Source organism: Lucilia sericata, unplaced genomic scaffold (assembly GCF_015586225.1).
Source record: "Lucilia sericata isolate MDLA Ls3-8-SP2 unplaced genomic scaffold, ASM1558622v1 Contig002014F_arrow, whole genome shotgun sequence".
NCBI classification, from domain to species: domain Eukaryota; kingdom Metazoa; phylum Arthropoda; class Insecta; order Diptera; family Calliphoridae; genus Lucilia; species Lucilia sericata.
The window spans coordinates 833-23,203 of record NW_023995879.1 but is presented as its reverse complement, the minus strand read 5'-3'; the positions used below and the strand labels follow the sequence as shown (position 1 = coordinate 23,203).

The 22,371-nt window shown below is 30.8% G+C and overlaps 3 protein-coding genes across 4 annotated transcripts; 2 read left to right on the top strand and 1 right to left on the bottom strand.

The window, feature by feature from the left end:
• Window positions 1–718: 718 nt before the first annotated feature.
• LOC119613215 lies at window positions 719–4,522 on the top strand. The gene has a single exon (XM_037969158.1). The coding sequence runs from the start codon at window positions 795–797 to the stop codon at window positions 2,130–2,132; it is 1,338 nt and encodes a 445-aa protein (XP_037825086.1). The 5' UTR covers window positions 719–794; the 3' UTR covers window positions 2,133–4,522.
• A 5,808-nt stretch (window positions 4,523–10,330) lies between these two features.
• On the bottom strand, window positions 10,331–17,331 carry LOC119613214 (zinc finger protein 60-like). The gene is made up of 6 exons (XM_037969157.1): window positions 16,067–17,331; window positions 15,096–15,674; window positions 14,914–15,000; window positions 14,297–14,848; window positions 12,306–12,446; window positions 10,331–12,233 (listed from the first exon to the last, which is right to left on the bottom strand). The coding sequence occupies exons 1-6, from the start codon at window positions 17,013–17,015 to the stop codon at window positions 11,533–11,535; spliced, it is 3,009 nt and encodes a 1,002-aa protein (XP_037825085.1). The 5' UTR covers window positions 17,016–17,331; the 3' UTR covers window positions 10,331–11,532.
• A 2,463-nt stretch (window positions 17,332–19,794) lies between these two features.
• On the top strand, window positions 19,795–21,852 carry LOC119613218. 2 transcript variants are annotated; one of them, XM_037969160.1, is made up of 5 exons: window positions 19,795–19,953; window positions 20,152–20,321; window positions 20,377–20,591; window positions 20,663–21,246; window positions 21,307–21,852. In XM_037969160.1, exons 2-5 carry the CDS (start codon window positions 20,155–20,157, stop codon window positions 21,745–21,747), a joined length of 1,407 nt encoding a protein of 468 aa, XP_037825088.1. In that variant the 5' UTR covers window positions 19,795–19,953; window positions 20,152–20,154; the 3' UTR covers window positions 21,748–21,852. The 2 variants fall into 2 exon arrangements, with proteins under 2 accessions (XP_037825088.1, XP_037825089.1); XM_037969161.1 differs by having other exon boundaries at window positions 19,809–19,953; window positions 20,146–20,321.
• The last annotated feature ends 519 nt before the right edge of the window (window positions 21,853–22,371 follow it).

Sequence of the window (22,371 nt, the reverse complement as noted above, 5' to 3'; positions counted from 1 at the left end):
TGGAGGACTGCTTTGGACCAGCCTAGAACTTTTTAGATATGCTAGCAAAAATACTATTTAGTCTGGAGTATTTGATAGTTATAAATGGACTTTAAATCTCAAAGATTTCTCACACAAAAAGTATGAATAATTTCGAAAATGAAGGGCTGTAAAGTGTTAAGGTCATAAATCAAATTTAAATTGAATTTTCCCAATTCATAAAATGTTTACGATAACCATAAACTTGATTACAAATAGTATTTATAATATTATCACTATATTTGTAGATAAAAACAATATAGGATTACTTAACAACTACAAAACAAAATTTTAGAACCTGGTAACCAATATCAAACATTTGATAATACAGCTAAACTGTAAGAATAGGCATTTAATGTTTATGGTAAAGTTTAAAATAGTTAGTTAATAATAACGTAAAGATCTCAAAGTTTATAATTGAAACCAGATAAGTTAAGAATAAGGGAGAACAAAAACAAGTAGTATTTGCAAAATCAAATAACTGGACAAAAAAGCTTATCATTACGCGGTATAAAGAAGAAATATAATAAAAATCAAACAAACATAGGGAATACTCAATAATAAAAAAAATTGAAATCTTATCGGAAAGTATGAAAAAAAAAGAAAACAGAAGTCAAACGATTTTTTTTATAAAACAAAAGATTAATAAAGGCACAGCCATATACTAGAAGGTTTTAGGTGTTTCGGTGGATATTAAAATCGAAAAGCAGCAGTCGTTTAAAGATTTTAGAGTTGACAAGTTTGAACAGTTTTGCAGAGAGAAGAGAAACGTTATTATGGCTGATATAGTAGTGGCTTCATTCGGCACTTTTGGGGTATTCTTTGGTTTGCTGATTTTGGTGTTTTTGATCTTAAGACATCGCTCTAGTTTAATCTTTGGCATTTATCCTCGCAAATCCCTGTTTTATCATTTCAAATATGCTTTGGCTTTGGTGGTATTGAAACGTTTGCGTCATCGTTTCTATCACAGTAGTGAAAAGCATACGGAGGAGGTCATGCAGCAATTGGATAAACCTCAGGTTTTGTCTGATAATCCCAAGTCATATGATGTGGTTTCGTTTATGGCCGCCAATGCTAAGGGCCAAAAGTTAATGGTTAGCTTGGAGCGCAGACGTAGAGGCGTCAATCGTGCTGCTTTGTATTTATGGCTGCCCGAGTATGGCCTCTTGGCTTCACCCAATTTACCTGATATGTTATATTTCACCACCAATGGTGATGAGGAAAGTTCAGAGTTTAAGGGCAATGGTTACCACATCTATCCCAAGGAACCCATGAAACTTTGGTGCATTAAGTATGAAGGAGAACTTAAGCAGGCTTCAGTGGAGAATGGTGCCTTGGTAAAAGTTAATTTAGACTTGGAATTTCACTCGGAAACTAGCCATTTCGATTACAACCGTGATCTAAGTCCCTCGGTGATAGCGGATTCTATAGCCCGTGAAGCCTGGAATGAATCTTTCTATATGATGCTTAAAAGTGTGGATACTATTTTGGAGAAACGCACTCATTACGAACAAAGTGGTTTTATTACCGGAGACATTAAAGTGGATGATAAATTGCTAGCCTTAAGAATGAATGGTTTTAGAGATCATAGTTTCGGCACCGAAAGATGCCTTTCCACCATTAATCGTTATGTTTATTTTGCTCTTTTCCTAGAGGATGGCACCAGCATGGTGGTGGGTAATCTCTCACAACCCTCCTTCTTCTTATCCTCACTCAAAGTGGGTTATATATGCAGCAAAAAGGGCGAGTATAAGCCTATTACCAAATGTAATTTCGAACTCTATTCCTATGGTGAAAAGGGTGTTCCCCCTAAACATCAAAATTTTATAGTTCACACCGATGCGGGCAAATATTTTGTACAAATTAAGGAAGAAGATAATGCCCTACGTTATGTAGGCGGCAATTGGGAGTCCAAGGTTTATAATCAATTTGTTTCCTGCACTGTTAATGGTGTGCAGGGTCAGGGTATAACGGAATATCTTTATCGTTATAATGGCGGTCGTCCTGAGGAAGTGTGTAAAACAGATCCGGAATGGTATCAGCGCATACGTAAATTCGAAAGGAGTTTGAGTAATTGTGAGAATACTGATGATACCGAGGCGTTTTTCTTTTGAAAGAGTGAAGCAGGAAAATAACTCTTTTAAGGAAAGCAATTATTGAAGCAATGCTTAAGGAAAAGTTTCTTTAGAGGTGTGTTTTCGTCCTAAATTTAATGTAAGTGAAACCGAAAATGGAAAATTGTAATGATTACTACAATGTTAAGGTTAACATTTAGCATATAAGAAACTGTTTAAAAGTATTCTTAAAACAAATCGTGAATATACAGTGAAATTATACTAGAATTTAAGTTAAACAATTGGTGAAAATGTTATAAATTAAAAACCCAAGAGAAGATTATCAAAGTTAACAAGTTTTAAAGAAAAAAAGTTCTTAAATTTAAAAGTTAAAATCAGTCTTAAACTAAAAAATAGAAAAAGTGCTTTCAATAGAAAAGTGTTCCTAAAAAAATCCTAAACTCTGACAAATCTTCAATCCTCCCATTTTGTACTGAAATTTGTATTTCAGCAGAAAGACAGACGGAGGTAGAGAAGAAATATTTCGGTTCCTTAACAAAAGGATCGACGGAAAAATTTGCTTCTTAAACAGAAAGACATATGGACGGACAATTAAGTTCCTTAAAGGGGGTAAATTTTGATACTTCGACAGACGGACAAATTCGTGTTATGAATAGAAAGACGGACAGACAATTTTGACGGACAATTTCTTCACTTTAAAAGAAAGAAGTGGGCTATTTAGAGACTTAAACAGACGGACAAATTCACGACATAGCTAGGAATACAGACGGACAATTTTGAGCTTTCAACATAAGGACAGATGAACGAAAATAAGGACAATTTTGGTCATTCAATGAAAGGAGAGAAGGACATATTCGTATCTTAAACAGAAAGACATATGGACGGACAATTTCTTACCTATAACAGAAACTCGAACAAATTCACTACATGAATAGAAATAAGGACGGACAATTTTGAGCTTTCAACATAAGGACAGATGGACGGAAAGAAGGACTTGTTTCGGTTCTTCAACAAACGAACAAACGGACAAAATCTTGTCTTTAAAAGAAATATATGGACGGACAATTTTATTCCTTAAATAGATAGACGGACAGGTGGAAAGGGGGGCAATATTTCGTGCATTAAACAAACAATTACAGAGAAAGACGGACTAAGTATTTCGTACCTTAAACTCAAAGACGGACGGACAGTATCGTGCAAGAAGACAGACGGACGGAAATGTGGACTATTTCGTGGACTATTTCGGAGATAGACTGAAAGACGCACAAATTCATACTTTCTATATTAAGACAAACGTGAGAAAAGATGTCAATTTAGAGCTTTTAAACAGAAAAACGGTCAAGACAAATGGACAGTCTTATGCTTTCAATGGGCAGACAGACAGACAGACAGACAGACTATAAAAGAGATAGTCAGAGGGAATGTCTTAAAAGGGAACGAGGGATACATTGGTGACTTCAGAAAGATGGGAGTATGATGAACAGTTTCCTACCTTTAACAGGAAATCAGAAGGACCACTTGTACCTTTAGCAGTAAGACGGACATATAAAAAGTCTGACTGTTTAACAAATTACCACAAAACCTCTTCATATGTCGTAAGAACCCTCAAACCCTCTCTTTGAACAATAGTTCGCTAAGTTTCACACGGCATAACAGTATCTAAGAACACCTCTCCCCCACTCGCTTAATATTGGGCCTATAAGTGTTAAAGTCTAAACAAATATTGACCTAAATTTAATAACTCGTTATTGTTATCTTGAAATTTTCATTTCAAACTAAAAGTGATTTAGTCAAAAAAACAAAAACTTCTACCATGAGTTAAAATTTGATAACTAAAAAGGAGCAAAGATCATAAACCATGATGCTTTAATTTTAAATTCTAGGAATATTATTTGGAATTTGTTCCTAATCGGTATCAATTCAAAGAAATTTAAAGAAAGTTATGGGTACAAAAAATGGAATGCAATGATTGAACTTTTGTGATTCGAACTGTTTGAGGGAATTAAAGTTTCCAGAAATTAAAATTTTAATAAGGTCTTTTCTTAAGAAGAGCTTTCAAGCAGCTTTTGAAATAAAAGTACTTGAAAAGCTTTTTGAAACCAAAAAAATTTATACTAAGCTTTTAGAATAACTGCTTTTTTATAGAAAGTTTTTAGAAAAAATCAATTCTTAAAGAAAGCTTTTAGTAATAAAGCATCTTTTATAGAAAGCTATAGTTAAAGTTTCTTTTATAGAATGCTTTTAGTGCAAAAGTTTCTTTCATGTAAATGAAATAGAAGTACTTGAAAAGCTTTTTTAAACCAAAATTTTTTATACTAAGCTTTTAGAATAACTGCTTTTTTATAGAAAGTTTTTAGAAAAAATCAATTCTTAAAGAAAGCTTTTAGTAATAAAGCATCTTTTATAGAAAGCTATAGTTAAAGTTTCTTTTATAGAATGCTTTTAGTGCAAAAGTTTCTTTCATGTAAAGATTGGAAGAAATAAATTTTTTAAATAAAATTTACAAAAACTTTTACAAAAAGCATAATGTCCTTAAAATCTTTTATTTTAAGGACATTTTGTCATTTATTGAAAGCACTTTTGGCTTATTTTCCTTTTAAACAGATAATTTAGTTGTAAAAGCTTTTCTCTAAGTCAGGATTTTTTAGCTTAAATGAAGAACTTTTTCCTCTTTAAAAACTTTATTGTAAACCTAATTATTTGTTATAAGTTTAAGTTTATTTATTGATTTAGCAATTATGTATTTGTATATTAAATTTATATAAAAAATTAAATAACTAATAAAAAACAATTTAAATAAAAAAAAAACAAATGTTTACCATGATTTCCCCCCAAACACAGACAAGTCTGAAACTTGAATAAAAAGCTTAATAAAGTTTAACGTCATTAGCTATCAGTAAACAGAAAAAAATAATAATAAAATAACAGAAATTCTTAAAGAATGCAATAAAATTGATTATTTTAACAAACGTAAATCAAACCAACAAAATGTTATCAAAAATTTTTAGGGTCTTTGATTTTAAAATTATGTTGTTTTTTTAATTAGAAATGTGTACAAAGAATGAATGGGAGGGCCAGGGGTTGTGGAGAATCGAAAATTGATTTGTTAACTTAATGAGTCTATAGTGAAGACTATAGTCTAGTATTTAGTGTGGACTATAGTCTAGTCTCTAATCTGAACTATAGGTTAGCATATAATGTGGACTATAGTCTAGTATAGTCTGTAATCTGGACTATAGTCAATGCTATAGTCTGGACTATAGTCAATGCTATAGTCTGGACTATAGTCAATGATATAATCTGGAGTAAAGCCATGACTATAGTCTGGACTAAAGTCATAGTCTGGACTATAGTCAAGGCTATAGTCTGGACTATAGTCAAGGCTATAGTCAAGGCTATAGTCAAGGCTATAGTCTGGACTATATTCAAGGCTATAGTCTATTCTATAGTTTTGACTATAGTCTGTTCTGTAGTTTAGAGTATAGTCTATTTTATAGTCTAGACTGTAGTCTATTCTATAGTCCAGACTATAGTCTATTCTATAGTCCAGACTATAGTCTATTCTATAGTCTATTCTATAGTCCAGACTATAGTCTATTCTACAGTCCTGACTATAGTCTATTCTATGGTCCAGACTATAGTCTATTCTATAGTCCAGACTATAGTCTATTCTATAGTCCAGACTATAGTATATTCTATAGTCCAGACTATAGTCTAGTCTATAGTCCAGACTATGGTCTATTCTATAGTCCAGACTATAGTCTATTCTATAGTCCAGACTATAGTCTATTCTATAGTCCAGACTATAGTCTATTCTATAGTCCAGACTATAGTCTATTCTATAGTCCAGACTATAGTCTATTCTATAGTCCAGACTATAGTCTATTTTATAGTCCAGACTATAGTCTATTCTATAGTCCAGACTATAGTCTATTCTATAGTCCAGACTATAGTCTATTCTATAGTCCAGACTATAGTCTATTCTATAGTCCAGACTATAGTCCAGACTATAGTCTATTCTATAGTCCAGACTATAGTCTATTCTATAGTCCAGACTATAGTCCAGACTATAGTCTATTCTATAGTCCAGACTATAGTCTATTCTATAGTCCAGACTATAGTCTATTCTATAGTCCAGACTATAGTCTATTGTATAGTCCAGACTATAGTCTATTTTATAGTCCAGACTATAGTCTATTGTATAGTCCAGACTATAGTCTATTCTATAGTCCAGACTATAGTCTATTGTATAGTCCAGACTATAGTCTATTCTATAGTCCAGACTATAGTCTATTCTATAGTCCAGACTATAGGCCATTCTGTAGTCCAGACTATAGTCTATTCTTAAGATCAGACTATAGACTATTCTATAGTCCAGACTATATTCTATTTTATAGTCCAGACTATAGTCTACTCATAGTCCGGACTATAGTCTATTCTATGGTCCAGACTATAGTTTATTCTATGGTCCAGACTATAGTCTATTCTATGGTCCAGACTATAGCCTATTCTATAGTCCAGACTATAGTCTATTCTATAGTCCAGACTATGGTCTATTCTATAGTCCAGACTATGGTCTATTCTATAGTCCAGACTTTAGTCTATTCTACAGTCCAGACTATAGTCTATTCTATAGTCTATTCTATATTCTTTTCTATAGTCTATTCTATAGTCTTTTCTATAGACCAGACTATAGTCTATTCTATAGTCCAGACTATAGTCTATTCTAGAGTCTATTCTATAGTCCAGACTATAGTCCATTCTATAGCCCTACTATAATCTATTCTATAGTCCAGACTATAGTCTATTCTATAGTCCAGAATATAATCTATTCTATAGTCCAGACTATAATCTATTCTATAGTCCAGACTATAGTCTATTCTATAGTCCAGACTATAGTCTATTCTATAGTCCAGACTATAGTCTATTCTATAGTCCAGACTATAGTCTATTCTATAGTCCAGACTATAGTCTATTCTATAGTCCAGACAATAGTCTATTCTATAGTCCAGACTATAGTCTATTCTATAGTCCAGACTATAGTCTATTCTATAGTCCAGACTGTAGTCTATTCTATAGTCCAGACTATAGTCTATTCTTTAGTCCAAACTGTAGTCTATTCTATAGTCCAGACTGTAGTCTATTCTATAGTCCAGACTGTAGTCTATTCTATAGTCCAGACTGTAGCCTATTCTATAGTCCAGACTATAATCTATTATATAGTCCAGACTGTAGTCTATTCTATAGTCCAGACTGTAGTCTATTCTATAGTCCAGACTGTAGTCTATTCTATAGTCCAGACTGTAGTCTATTCTATAGTCCAGACTATAATCTATTCTTAAGTCCAGACTATAGACTATTCTATAGCCTTGACTATGGTATATTCTATAGTCTGTTCTATAGTCTAGACTATAATAGGCTATAGTCTGCTCTATAGTCTAGACTATATTCAATTCTATAGTCCGGACTATAATATATTCATAGTCTATTCTATAGTCTGGACCATAGTCTAGTGTATAGTCTGAAATATTGTTAATTTATGAATTTAAAATGAAACGCCGGCATATTTTTTTGAGTTGAGTTTGTTTTTTTTTTTTCAATTTATTTATCAAAAAAAATTGGGAGAGAGTTTAGGTTTCTTAATAGTAAATTATTATATTTTGTTGTTGTTGTTGTTGTATTGTATTTTGTTTCTTTTTATTTGCTTAGCATTTTAAGTAATTACACTTAAAAACTAATTTGTTAAATTGTTGCAATTTATTTTTATTATTTTTTTTTTTTTTTTTTATAATTTAACTTGGCTCTTGTAAAGATCAGGGATTTTGTTAGAAATGTATGATTTAAGGTTGATTGGATGTTTGATTTGTATTTCTTTTTATTTCTCTTTTCGTTCCATTTAATTCAATACAATTTACTCATACATTATTGTTTTAAAAAACTACTTAATAAAACTAATGTAATAATATGATTTGCCTCTAATGAGGCGGTTGCATTTTTTGTTTTTTGTTTTCTAACAATATTTAGAACTAATTTTGTATTTGATTTTGATTTGTTAAAGTTGTATTTGTTTTCCTTATTAATAATACTATTGAGGTGATAAGATTAGGGAATAATAATAATAACGTGTGTTAGAGAGTGAGTTATGGAAATAATAAGTTTAAGATCTTTTTTATAAAAGAAAAAATAAAATAAATTATAAATGGTTTAAGGGCAGGAAAGACGGCAATTCAAGTGTTAAGGGTTTAAATTAAAAAAAAAAAAAACAAGAAAGAGAAAGAGAGAAAATAAAAAATATCTAACAAAACTTGCAATTTAGTTTGAAAAGGAAATGAATAAAATTGTTATTTAGATAACATTTTGTTAATCAGTTAAAGAAATTCCAATATGTTTTCAAAAATAGTTAATTTCGAGTACTATTAAACATTCTAAGATTTAAGATTATTGCAATAAGAACCTAAATCAAATAATCTACAAAAAAAAAGAGGAAATTTTTACTTTAGCAAATAGATAATGTTAAAACAAATTTTTAGCTATATTTTATATTCAAATAAAGTTAATGTTAAGTTAGTTTCAGATTCTAAACAAATTTTAACTGACAGATTTGTAATGTCAAAGATAAAGTAAAAGGAACAATTTCACAATAATTTTCCTACATTTTCCTATTCGCTTCACTTTTTCTTTAACGCTTAAGTATCACTCTTTAGGATTTACAAACAAAAGTTTTGAATCTAAACAAAATTTTTGATTTAAATAAGAATACTGGTAGTTAGTTTAATAATTTTTCAACTAAAATTTTGAAAAAAGTTAAGCCTAATTAAATAACAATTACTATATTGTATTATAATAATATTTTGTATAAATTTTTATAAACAATTCGTATAAATAGTGGGGTTTATAATTTAGTAAATTCAAATCTTTTGTAAAAATATTTCAAAAAAACTGAAATGCCAAGAAAAATGCTAGTAAAACCAAAAACTGTCCAATCTATAGTCTGGACTATAGTCTAGTCTATAGTCTGGACTATAGTCCAGACTATAGACTAGACTATAGACTAGACTATAGTCCAGACTATAGTCTAGTCTATAGTCTAGTCTATAGTCTGGACTATAGTCTAGTCTATAGTCTGAACTATAATACTGTAGTCTAGACTATAGTCTAGTTTATAGTTTAGTCTGGTTTATAGTCAGTACTATAGTCTATTCTAAAGGCCTGAATATAGTCTAGTCTACAGTCTGGACTATAGTCTAGTCTATAGTCTGGAGCAAAGTCTAGTCCATAGTTTGGACTATAATCTAGTCTTTAGTCTGGACCACAGTCTACTCTATAGTCTGGACTATAGTCTAGTCTATAGTCTGGACTATAGACTAGTCTATAGTCTGGACTATAGTATAGACTATATTCTAGTCTATAGTCTGGACTATAGTCTAGTCTATAGTCTGGACTATAGTCTAGTCTATAGTCTAGTCCATAGTCTGGACTATAGTCTAGACTATAGTCTAGTCTATAATCTGGACTATAGTCTAGTCTATAGACTAGTCTATAATCTGGACTATAGTCTAGTCTATAGTCTGGACTATAATCTAGTCTTTAGTCTGGACCATAGTCTAGTCTATATTCCAGACTATAGACTAGACTATAGTCCAGGCTATAGACTAAACTATAGTCGAGACTATAGACTAAACTATAGTCGAGACCATAGACTAGACTATATACTAGACTATAGACTAGACTATAGTCGAGACTATGGACTAGACTATAGTCAAGACTGTGGACTAGACTTTGGTCCAGACTGTAGACTAGACTATAGACTGGACTGTAGTCCAGACTATAAACTAGACTATGGTCTGGACTATAGTGGACTTAAAGTATTTTATAGACTAGTGTACAGTCTGGATTATAGTCTATTCTATAGTCTGGACTGTAGTCCAGGCTATAGACTAGACTATAGTCCAGTCTATAGTCTGGACAATAGTCCAGTCTATAGTCTGGACAATAGTCCAGTCTATAGTCTGGACAATAGTCCAGACTATAGACTGGAGTGTAGCCGATAGTCTAGTTGATAGTCTAGTCGATAGTCTGGGCAATAGTGTAGTCTACAGTCTCGACAATAGTCTAGTCTATAGTCCAGTCTATAGTCTAGTCTATAGTCCAGACTTTAGTGTAGTCTATAATTTGGACTATAGTCTAGTCTATAGTCTGGACTCTTGTCTAGTCTATAGTCTAGACTCTAGTTTAGTCTAAAGTCTGGATTATAGTCTAGTCTATACACCAGCCAGAGCACAGTATGGACTATAGTCTTGTATATTGTCTGAACTATAGTCTAGTCTGTATGAAGAACTATAGTCTAATTTATAGCTTGGACAATAGTCGAGTATATTTCCTGAGCTATAGCGTAGTGTATAGCCCGGCCTATAATCAAATCTACAGTTTGGACTATAGTTCAGGTTATAGCCTGAACAATGGTCTGGACTATAGTCTGGGCTACAGTTCAGAAGCCTGGACTATAATCTCTACTATATTCTTAAGTATAGAAAAATCCAGAAGAATAGTTTGAACTATGTTCTTAACTAAGGAGTGAACTACAGTCAAAGTATAATCCGTAATATAGCTTGAATATATTATCTGAACTATAATCTGAGGTATAGTCTGAACTATAGTTTGGACTAAAGTTTAACTATAAACCTAACTATAGTTTAACTAAAATCCGTATTATAGTTTGATTATAATCTTATACTAATCATACAAAAATTCTAAGCAGTTTTCTGAAGATTTTCTTCAGATTAATTGCAACATTAAACCTATTTCTTTTAAAAATAATATAATTTCCATAGTTCTACAAATATCTATGTTTCAATTGGTGTTAGTAGTTAAAATTTTGTTAATAATTTGGCAAATAAATATAAATAAATTAACGAAAAAGATTTAAAATTTTTAAAAAATTAAAAGATTAGTTAGATTTTTTAAAAATCCTAAAATAAAAATGTATAAAAATCAAATTTTTCTACGTGCTGAGTGGGGAATGGTGGGGCAAGGTAAAATGAATTTGTTTTTTCACTTAATAAATACTTTCAAGAGATTTTTTTTTATATAAAAAAATGGAAATGAGTTTTAAATATATAAATTTGTTTAAGTATAAAAGCCTTTTTGTAAAAGTACGCTAGAGTTGTTAAAAAGTTGGTTGTTGGTTTTTAAAATAAGTGTATAAAAAAAGGGTTGAGAGGGGGAAGGTTTCTCTAAACTATAAGCTTAATAATATAAATATTAAATTGTGGTAAAAAAGTTATTAAATTTATAAAAAAAAAATGTTTATATAATAAAAGCTTTTTAGAAATTCAGTGCTTTCATTTTACTGGGTTTTAGAAATTTCTACTTAATTTGTTTTTGTTTTGTTTTCATTTCACTACAATTATATGTATAATTCAATTTAAAATATTTGATGCTATGTAACAATGATTTCTTGTTCAGTATCAATTAAAGAGGCCATAAAATACTGATCTAATTGGTTGTCATTTGATGTGGATGATGTTGTGGGCACCAAAAACATATTGGTAGCATCATTGGTCACTAAATTTAAATCATCATGTACATTAGAGACCAAACCATTTAAAGCTAAAGTGGTATTGGTATTTGAATCATGAGGATCTGTTGCAAACATGGCACACAATTGATCATGATGATGATCAACATCATTTAAAAGATTGTGTGTAGAAATGGAAGTAGTATTAGTAATTAAATTAGTACCTTGTTTTGTTGTTATGGTGGGTGTTAAACAAGATGTTAATGAAACAGCTGATGATGATGATGATGTAATGGTGGGTGAAGCTGTAAGTAATGTGTTCATAGTTAATAATGCTGATGTAGTTGTCAAAGTATTCGATGATGAGCTTGATATAACCGCATTTAAAGTTTGAGATGAAACTACCGCTGATGATGATGAAGTTAGTGGCAGTTGTGTTGATGTATTATTTGTTAATTGCTCTTGTTGCTGTTGTTGTGTTTGTTGCTGTTGAGTATTAAGTAAATTAAACGAGATTTGTGTAATATCATTGTTATTATTAAGTAATTGAGATTTATAATAGTTATCAGATTCGCCAGCTAATTCTACATCAATTTCGGCACGATGTACTTTACGTAAATGAGCTGTAATGGCAGGAAAAAAATGCAAAAATCTTAAATATTTCTTATTCTTCTTTTGTGAATTAATCAAAATACCTGTTAATTTTTGTCTGGTAAACTGTTCCTGGCAATATTCGCAAGACAATAAACGATGTTTGTGACGTATATGATCATTTAAAGCCTTTTCATTTTTACACACATAATCACAACCTTCTTCGGTGCAGTGCACATTGATTTCTAAAAAAATGAAATTTTCGATATTAAAAGAAACTATTCTATAGTCTGGACTATAGTCTGCACTATAGTCTGGACTATAGTCTGCACTATAGTCTGGACTATAGTCTGTACTATAGTCTGCACTATAGTCTGTACTATAGTCTGTACTATAGTCTGTACTATAGTCTGTACTATAGTATGTACTATAGTCTGTACTATAGTCTGGACTATAGTCTGTACTACAGTCTGGACTATAGTCTGAACTATAGTCTGTACTATAGTCTGTACTATAGTCTGTACTATAGTCTGGTCTATAGTCTGTACTATGGTCTGTACTATAGTCTGGACTATAGTCTGGACTATAGTCTGTACTATAGTCTGTACTATAGTCTGTACTATAGTCTGTACTATAGTCTGTAGTATAGTCTGTAATATAGTCTGGACTATAGTCTGAACTATAGTCTGGTCTATAGTATGTACTATAGTCTGGTCTATAGTATGTACTATAGTCTGGTCTATAGTATGTACTATAGTCTGGTACTATAACCTGTCCTATAGTCAATACTATAGTCATTACTATAGTCATTACTATAGTCTGTACTATAGTCTGGACTATAGTTTGAGGTCTAATCTATAGTCTAATGTCTTTATTCTAGTTCACTTTATATTCTAGTCAATACTCTAGTCTATGGTGTGGTCTATAGTCTATTCCATAGTCTAGTTATTAGTGTAGTCTACAGTATAAAGTCTAATCTATAGTCTAGTCTATAGTCTAGTCTATAGTCTAGTCTAGTAGTCTAGTCTATAGTCTAGTCTATAGTCTAGTCTATAGTCTAGTCTATAGTCTAGTCTATAGTCTAGTCTATAGTCTAGTCTATAGTCTAGTCTATAGTCTAGTCTATAGTCTAGTCTATAGTCTAGTCTATAGTCTAGTCTATAGTCTAGTCTATAGTCTAGTCTATAGTCTAGTCTATAGTCTAGTCTATAGTCTAGTCTATAGTCTAGTCTATAGTCTAGTCTATAGTCTAGTCTATAGTCTAGTCTATAGTCTAGTCTATAGTCTAGTCTATAGTCTAGTCTATAGTCTAGTCTATAGTCTAGTCTATAGTCTAGTCTATAGTCTAGTCTATAGTCTAGTCTATAGTCTAGTCTATAGTCTAGTCTATAGTCTAGTCTATAGTCTAGTCTATAGTCTAGTCTATAGTCGAGTCTATAGTCTAGTCTATAGTCTAGTCTATAGTCTAGTCTATAGTCTAGTCTATAGTCTAGTCTATAGTCTAGTCTATAGTCTAGTCTATAGTCTAGTCTATAGTCTAGTCTATAGTCTAGTCATAGTCTAGTCTATAGTCTAGTCTATAGTCTAGTCTATAGTCTAGTCTATAGTCTAGTCTATAGTCTAGTCTATAGTCTAGTCTATAGTCTAGTCTAGTTCTAGTCTATAGTCTAGTCTATAGTCTAGGCTATTCTAGTCTAGTTCTAGTCTATAGTCTGTATATAGTCTAGTCTATAGTCTAGTCTATAGTCTAGTCTATAGTCTAGTCTATAGTCTAGTCTATAGTCTAGTCTATAGTCTAGTCTATAGTCTAGTCTATAGTCTAGTCTATAGTCTAGTCTATAGTCTAGTCTATAGTCTAGTCTATAGTCTAGTCTAGTCTAGTCTATAGTCTAGTCTATTGTCTCATCTATAGTCTAGTCTATTGTCTCATCTATAGTCTAGTCTATAGTCTAGTCTAAAGTCTAGTCTATAGTCTAGTCTAAAGTCTAGTCTATAGTCTAGTCTATTCTGTAGTCTATAGTCTAGTCTATTCTATTGTCTATATTCTTGTCTATTCTCTAGTGTATAGCGTTTAATTCAAACAAATAAAACTCACCTGCATGAAAAAGCATATGATCCCTTAGATCCTTTTTGTAGCCAAAACTTTTACCACATTTATCGCAAGAAAAGGCCTTAATATTCAAATGGGCCACATTTACATGCTGTTTCAATTCACAGCTAGTGCGACAGCGTGTAACACATTGTTCGCACTGAAAGGGCCGCAAACGAGCATCATGAGTATTCAAATGTTTATCTAACTGAGACCTCAAATGAAAACGACGCGGACAATGAAAACAAGGATAAACACCCTGACGCTGAAGTTTACGACGCTCCTGTTTATTGCAAGCATTATACAAACAATTGCCATTTTTGTCACGACCCAATAGTAAATGATTTTGTAATTTTTGTAAAGTTTTGAAACCCATATTACAATTCAAACAAGTGTGTTGCAACTCGGTAGGTGAGTTCAATGCAGATGATGATGTTGAAGACGAAGCAGTAGAAGAACAGGTATTATTATTGTTGTTGTTGTTATTGTGATGATTTTTTGCATTGTCTGGATGATATTGATTCATATGGCGTTGTAAAAATACAATGGAAGAAAAACCTAAAACATATATTGTGGGTGTTTTAATGAAACCATAGTGAATAGTTTATAATTGATTTTAATACCTTTATGGCAAAATTTACACTTGAGAGGGGCCTCTGCATTGTGTTGTTGATACTTATGACGTTTTAGCTCATAGTCATCGACAAAATCTATTAAAATACACAAGGTTAATATAACAATAACACAATATAATCGATATTTATTGTTAAGATTTATTTAATGAGATTTCTTGAGAACTACTTACTAGCTTTGCAAATATTGCAAGAGTATGTGGACTGCACTTCCGCCTTGTGCATTCTTTGATGAGCCTCCAAGTTGGCTTTTCTCATAAATGTACGTTCACACAAACGACACTTGAATTGTTTAATGCGTTCGTGTTGACGTTGATGCAAACGAAAACGATAGAGAGGTGTTTGTGGGAATTTCTCCTTACAATGTTGACACTCCCAGTCACCCACATATTGGCAATTATATTGATGTACATCTGTAGAGCCTTTTAAACGTTTCTGACAATAATTGCAAGTTTGTATTTCGGTGATTTTGTGTATTAGGCGAACGTGATTGTCACGTAACAATTGAGTTTTATAGGATTGTGGACATTTGGGGCAAGTGTATGGGCGATTGGGATCGTGTATGTCGAAAAAATGCTGTGATAGAGCATCTTCATTGGGGAAGACGAGATGTTCGATGGGTCCTGTTTCGGGACAGAAGCAATAATGGCAAGCATAAGATAAACCCTTTAAACGGGCATTCATATCAGAGTCATCGCATTCCATGTCGGAGTTAGTGTCCTCACGATTTATGAAGGTTATGGTGGTATAGTCTGGAAGAAAAAATTAAAATTTTTTTTATAAAATTTTTCAAATAATGTTCGATTTTTAAGAAAATTTTTAACAAACATTCGATTTTTATAGAAAAATTTCAAAATTTTTCGATTTAAAAAAATAAAAAATATTTTCAATTTTTATACTTTTTTCAAAATTTAATTTCAAAATATTTGTTTTCAATAAAAAATTATCATTTTCAATAAAACTTTTTTAAAAATTTTATATTTTTCATAAAAAAAACTCAAATTTTCTGTTTTCGATAAAAAAATTTCAAAAAAAAAAAAAATTTCATTATAAATTTTTCAATATTTCCAAATTTCAGTAGAAAATTTATTAAAATTTCTGTTTTTTTTTTTCCATTTTCCATAGAAAATGTTCAATAACTTACCATTCCTTCCTCTTATAGTATAATTATTATTAATATATTGATTTCCTGTTACTTTTTTAACCTCCTGTGATTCCATTTTGTTGGTCACCGCATTGCTGTTATTCGACTTTTGTTCCCCACCACCTTCTACTCCTGCAGTTACTACTCTTTGTTGTGTTAATTTGGTGTTAGTTGGTATAATACTGCGCTGTAACATATCTTCGAGATCTTGTTTTATAATTATATCCCCAACGCCGCCACCTACTGCTCCTCCACCTCCAACAACCTCTTCCGGCTTTACCGGCATTATATCATTCATCATGGACGTCGTTTCAGTCTCAACTAATGGCAGTGTACCCGTAGTGGGTGATTCGGCAGTCTCAAATGTAAATAGATTTTGTGACGGTAAAAAGCCCAATTCCTGGGAAGTATCAGCAGCTATCAAATTACTATCCAATAAAGTGGAAGAGGCATCCATTAGAGCGGGATTATCGAAATGGGAAAATTGTTGATCGAATACAGGAAAATCATTAAGCGATACATCCGACTGTGTTACATTCACGGAAGAGACCAAAACATTGTTGGCAGTATCCAATACCACACTGCCGCTATCGTAATTACCCACCAAAGGCAGCGGTGTCTCTAGGTTCTTAATTACATTTTGGACCTCCGGCTCATTAGCAGAGCTTTGCTGCATTAAGGTCTGCAATAGCTTTTCCTGGGCCGCTTCACATTCCTTGCGAAAGGCCTCTATGCTGCAAAACTTGGCAAAACAATTTGCACAAATGCGCTGTGGCAGACCATCATCGGCTTGTATTTTAAGTTGCCACTGTCGTATTTCGCCCTGTATGAAATCGAGTTCTTGCTGAAATTCTTCATTTGGCTGGAAAATATTGATGAAATCCATTTCTTGTAAAGGAAAACAGTTTACACAAATACGACATGCTTCCAATTGTTCCAGTTCAGCCATAACTCCATTTATTTTTCTTGATTTTTTTCTTATTGCTTTTTTTTCTTGGAGGTTCTACTGATTTTTATCAATTGGTGTCAAATTAAGTTATTTTTTCGCTTTGTTTATGTCATTTGCTTTGTTGTTTTATTTTTCACTCTTTGTTTATTGGAAAAACTTGTTTATATTTATTAGTTGTTGTTAGTTTTTTTATTGTTATTTTTGTTTAATAAATAATTATTTTTTCGCTCACTTTTATAAAATTGTTGTTGCTGCAAAATATATAGAAAAACGAATTTGACTTTTTTGTGATAATGACGTTTTCGTTGATAAAAAAATGCGCAAAAACAGCTGGTCTCGCATTTTTGGCGTATTTTTATCGCTCGCCATCAGAGCCCTGCGCCGACAAATATTAACGGCGGCGGTGACTGACACTAAATATGTCGGCGGCGGTTTAAAATCGACTGTTTAGTTTTTAAATTTACAACGATTTTAAATAAAAACGGAATCCAAGAGATCAGAAAATGGGATTTTGGAAGCAAATATATTGTTTATAACAACAAAACAGAGCAAGCTCAAAAGTTGTGTGAGAAATTATGCAGGGATGAATAAAAAATTCTTAAAAATTAAAAACAAATCCTTTCTCCAAGTTTTACAAGTATCTGCCGATATTTAACCCTATCCTCCATATAAAAGATCTTGCAGAAAATCAGTTTCTAACAAATTTTGCATCAAGAAAATTATCAATAACGTAAAAACAAAACAAATAAAATTACTAGCTATAACCAGTGTGCTGTGCTACCCTAAAAGCAATATAAATAAGAAACCCACTTAACGATTTTGATGATTCTAACTACAATGGTTTTCCAGATATACAATTTGTTACATATGGGAGATTCCACGCAAATTAAATTATTCCGAACGTTAATTAAGATTTTAATTTAATCTATGAAAAATTTGAATAATCTAATAGTTTCCCAGATATACAAAATTTTGTATTTAATTCATATGGAAAGTGCCAAGCCCCCCATTGAAAGTCCGCCCGTAATTCTCTAAATGTTCTTCAGTAAAATTTGAAGATTCTAGCTCTAATAGTTTCTCAGATATACGAATTTTTCTATTTAATTCATATGAGAGCTCCAAGCCCCCCAGATGAAAATCCGCCCTTTTTTCTCCAAAATATTCAGATGAATATTAAAGTTCTTCGTGCAAAATTTGAAGAATTTAGTTGTATTAGTTTCCCAGATAAACGAATTTTTGTATATAATTCATATGGGAGGTTCCGCTCCCCTCATTGGTAGTCCCCCAATTTATTACCCAAAATGTTTACATGGATGTTAAAGTTCTTCCAGAACAACATCATTTAAAGGGATCACAAAGTGATTGAAAAATATTCCAAAAGTTTCACTTTGAAAACATTATTAGAGTGTATGAAAACTCGCAACTCTGAAGGCAGACTATTCCTATTTTAGCGGTAATTTCTTTATGATTAAAATAAGTAAGAAGTAAGAGTTATATTCGGCAAATCATATGTCGTCGTAAAAAGCAAATTTCGGAAGTGGTCATTAAAATCTTTTGAAATAGAAAATTTTTGAAAACTCTCTATAATATATTAAGAATTTATTTTCCTACAGATATAAATTAATTTTGTATTGAAAACAACAAATTTGTAACATTTTTTAAAACGATTTTTCAAGTTACTGTTGGAATCAAAAATTTTGAAATGTTTCTTATGAAAATTAAAAATTTCCACTGAAATTGAACATTTCATACTGAAATCGAAAATTTCTAAATATTTTTACTAAAAACAAAAATATTGAAATTTTTTAATTCAACATTTTTAAAATGAAATTTCAGTATTTACAGTAAATACAATTTGTATTGCAATAGAAACTTTGCAACATTTTCCATTGAATAACAAATTTTTTTTGAACTGAAAACATAAATAATTTTAAATTATAATCTGAATTAAATTCAATCTGAAACTAAATTTTTAGAATTTTTTATTAACATAGAATATGAGTAATATTCTATTGAATTCGAAAATTTTCTATTGAAAACAGATAATTTTGCAATATTTTCTATTGAAGCACAAAATTTTGTGAACTATTTTATTGAAAACAGAAATTATTTTAAGTTTTTTATGGAAAACAGAAAATTTTTGAAAACTTTCTATTGAGAACTAAAATTTCTATTAAAAATAAAAATAAATATAATATTGAATATTATTATTGAAATATAAAGTTTTGAAAACTTTCTATTGAAATTCGAATATTTTTTACGCAATTCGGAATTATTCTATAAAAATCGAAATTTTTTTATGAAAAAATTTCGTTTTTTATTAAAAATATTTTTATTATATGTGAAAATTTTGTTAAATTTCTGTTCAAATCTAAAAGTTTAAAAACATTTTTATTTTTAACAAATTTCTATTGAAATTGAAAATATCGAAAATGTTATCTAGAATTCCGAAATTTGTTATTATAATCGAATTCTTTTGAAAATTGTCTTTTGAGAAACGAATGTTGCTAAACACTTTCCATGGAAATTTTTCTTAATTTTTTCTCCAATTTTTCTACTATTTTGCTTAATTTATAGAGCTTTTTATGTAAATAATATATTTTACTATTCAAATTCAATTAAATACAAATTTTTCTTAAAAAAACTGCAAACAAAAATTTAAATTTCTTACTAACTATAATTTTCGAGTATTTTACTTAAAATATCCGTTAACTCTGTTTTTAACAGCTGTTTGTTTTGCTTTTACTAACCATGTGGCAGCTTTGTTTTTATAATTGCATTTTGCACTCGGTGTTTTTGTTCTAGTGATAAGAAATAGGAGACAAAACAAACACTTCAATTTTGAACTTGAAATTTTGTAAATAATTAGACAATTTAGTTTTTTAATAGTATAATTAAGATAAAGTAGTGTTTTTGATATAATAATTTTATACTAGAGGTAAGAAATATTAAAAATAATCTAATGAGAAAATAATAGAGAAAAAAACATGACGTGTTGTTAGAGTTTAATTAGAATGCAATGTCAAATAGATTTTATTGTGTTTAGAGTGACCAGCTGTTTCATTGCAGGAAAAACAATAATAACTAGTTTTTAGCAATTTTTACGGGTATTATCTTCTTTTTCTTCCAACTTTAGAATATGTCTTCCCAACAGGAAATTTATATAGAAAAGTATTTAATACCGGAAATCGTATCCCAATTAGACAATGAGGAATTGATTTCATTTAAAGCGGAAAATTCGGGTGGTTTAGATGGTTTTATGTCCACTTTATATAATATACAATTAAAAACTAAAACTGCCAAAGGGTAAGGTTGAAAGTAATACAAATTTTAGTCATTTTAAAGAATATTTTCTTTTTAGCGAAAAAGAACGTTTACTAATAGCCAAATTTATGCGCGGTGATGTGGCCTTTAGGGAATCCAGTAAATCCTATATACAATTTGCCAATGAGATCTATATCTATGGCACGGTTTTGCCTTATTACGAAAAGTTTTTGAAAGATTTGGGTGTCACCACTATCAATGTAAAAGATTTGGTGCCTCCCACTTTTGTGGCCAAATTTGGTTATATTGAAGGTAAGTTTTAGGTGGAAATTTTCTACTGCATTTGAACTGAACAAGAATTTTGATTATTTTTATTAAAACAGGTTTAAGCTCTTCACCCCAAGAACGGGAGTGTTCTTTAGTTATGGAAAATCTTAAGCCCTTGGGTTATCAACTAGGCCCTAGATTAGTGCTTAATCGTGATCATTTGTTACATATGTGCAAAACTATAGGACAATATCATGCTTTATCCTATGCCCTCAGGGCCTTAAACCCCAACCAACTAGATCGTTTAAAGGCAGGCATTATAACTCTGCCCTTTATCAAGGAGGACGATCCCAATGATGCTAATACTAATCTATATCGTGTGTTATATCGTCATGCTTTTGATCGTTTATTTGAATTTTATGAGCGAAAATTTGAGTCTAATACATTTGATAGAAAGTCCTCAAAAGATTTGAAACTAATCGAATGTTTGCATAAATTAAAAGCGAAATACTTTGAGGAACCTACACGACTAATGGAGAAAATAAGAACGAAAGTCGAAGAAACTGAAGAAGACAAACTATTTGGTGCTATTCTACATGGAGACTATAATCGTAATAATGTTTTGTTTAAATATAAACCCGCTAAAGGAGGAAAGGAGGAGGAAAAGTCAGTGGAAGATATGAAAATGATAGATTTTCAGGTAAATTTTGTTTGAAAAAAATACCAAAACATTTTATAATGTTAATTTTTTATATACCAGGAAATGCGCTATGGTTCCCCTTGCCTGGATTTGTCATTCTTTATGTATTTCAATACCTCCGAAGAGGAACGTTACGAAATTTGGGGTGTTTTATTAAAATCTTATCATTCCACTATGTTTTCCACACTTTCCACTATACTAAAAGCTTCCCAGAAATCGAAAAAAGAACAGGAGGAAATTTTACATCATTATAGTTTTGAAAAATTCCAAAAGCACTTTTCCCGCTTTGCTTTTTACGGCGTCATGATATGTACGCATTTTCTACCCTGGATGTTGTGCAGCGAAGAGGAATGTGCGGGTCTATCGAAAACATTTGAAACTGATTTACATGGTGAGGAATTTCGTAAATTGTCTCTAGAGGCGGGTGGTGATGAGGTCAATATGAAAGTTTTGAATGCTATAAGACATGCCTGTGAAATGGGTTATATGGATGATCTGTAAGAGAATTTTGGTAGAGAATTTTTTTTTGTGTATAAAATTTTTATTTTTATTATTTGGGATAAGGGTATAGTTTAAATAAAATTTATTATATATTTTAAAGAATAATTTAAAATCTGTCTGTTATTTTTTTGCGGTCTTATACTCCAAGTGCATTTTTCTGCAACAACCCTGTGTTTGTTTATCTCCACATATTTTCCAAACATCCGGCAACTCTTTACACTTTTGTTTATATCAGTTACAAAATAGCGGGTAAAAGAGAGACATCTAAACATCATTATTATGAATTTAGTAAATCAAATAAATTTATTTAAATTATCCTCATAAAATAATAAAAAGTGCACAATAAATTATAAAAATAAATATTTAAATAAAATTTGTTATTAATAAAATGAAAAACATTACAAATTTACATGTTTGGAAGCTGACAAAAACTACTGACGTGTTTTTTAGCTTCAATACAACACAAAGTCAAATTAATTTAGTAAACAGATAATGAAAAGATTTTATTAAAGTTAATACCTAATAATATTTATAATATTTTTTAATTTAACAGCAAAAGTTGTTAATTTTGTAAAAAATTTAAATAGTTTAGTTTTAATTGTTTGCGGTGAAGGTGGCAAAAGT

What these genes read in the sequence shown, in the direction of transcription:
- LOC119613215 (XM_037969158.1), top strand. Translation starts at nt 795, where the DNA reads ATGGCTGATATAGTAGTGGCTTCATTCGGCACTTTTGGGGTATTCTTT.
- LOC119613214 (XM_037969157.1), bottom strand. Translation starts at nt 17,015, where the DNA reads ATGGCTGAACTGGAACAATTGGAAGCATGTCGTATTTGTGTAAACTGT. An exon ending in TTGCAATATTTGCAAAGCTA is followed by an intron (nt 15,001 to 15,095) that starts GTAAGTAGTTCT and finishes GTATTTTAATAG; the next exon opens with ATTTTGTCGATGACTATGAG. An exon ending in TACCAGACAAAAATTAACAG is followed by an intron (nt 12,234 to 12,305) that starts GTATTTTGATTA and finishes CTGCCATTACAG; the next exon opens with CTCATTTACGTAAAGTACAT.
- LOC119613218 (XM_037969160.1), top strand. Translation starts at nt 20,155, where the DNA reads ATGTCTTCCCAACAGGAAATTTATATAGAAAAGTATTTAATACCGGAA. An exon ending in CAAATTTGGTTATATTGAAG is followed by an intron (nt 20,592 to 20,662) that starts GTAAGTTTTAGG and finishes TTATTAAAACAG; the next exon opens with GTTTAAGCTCTTCACCCCAA. An exon ending in TGAAAATGATAGATTTTCAG is followed by an intron (nt 21,247 to 21,306) that starts GTAAATTTTGTT and finishes TTTATATACCAG; the next exon opens with GAAATGCGCTATGGTTCCCC.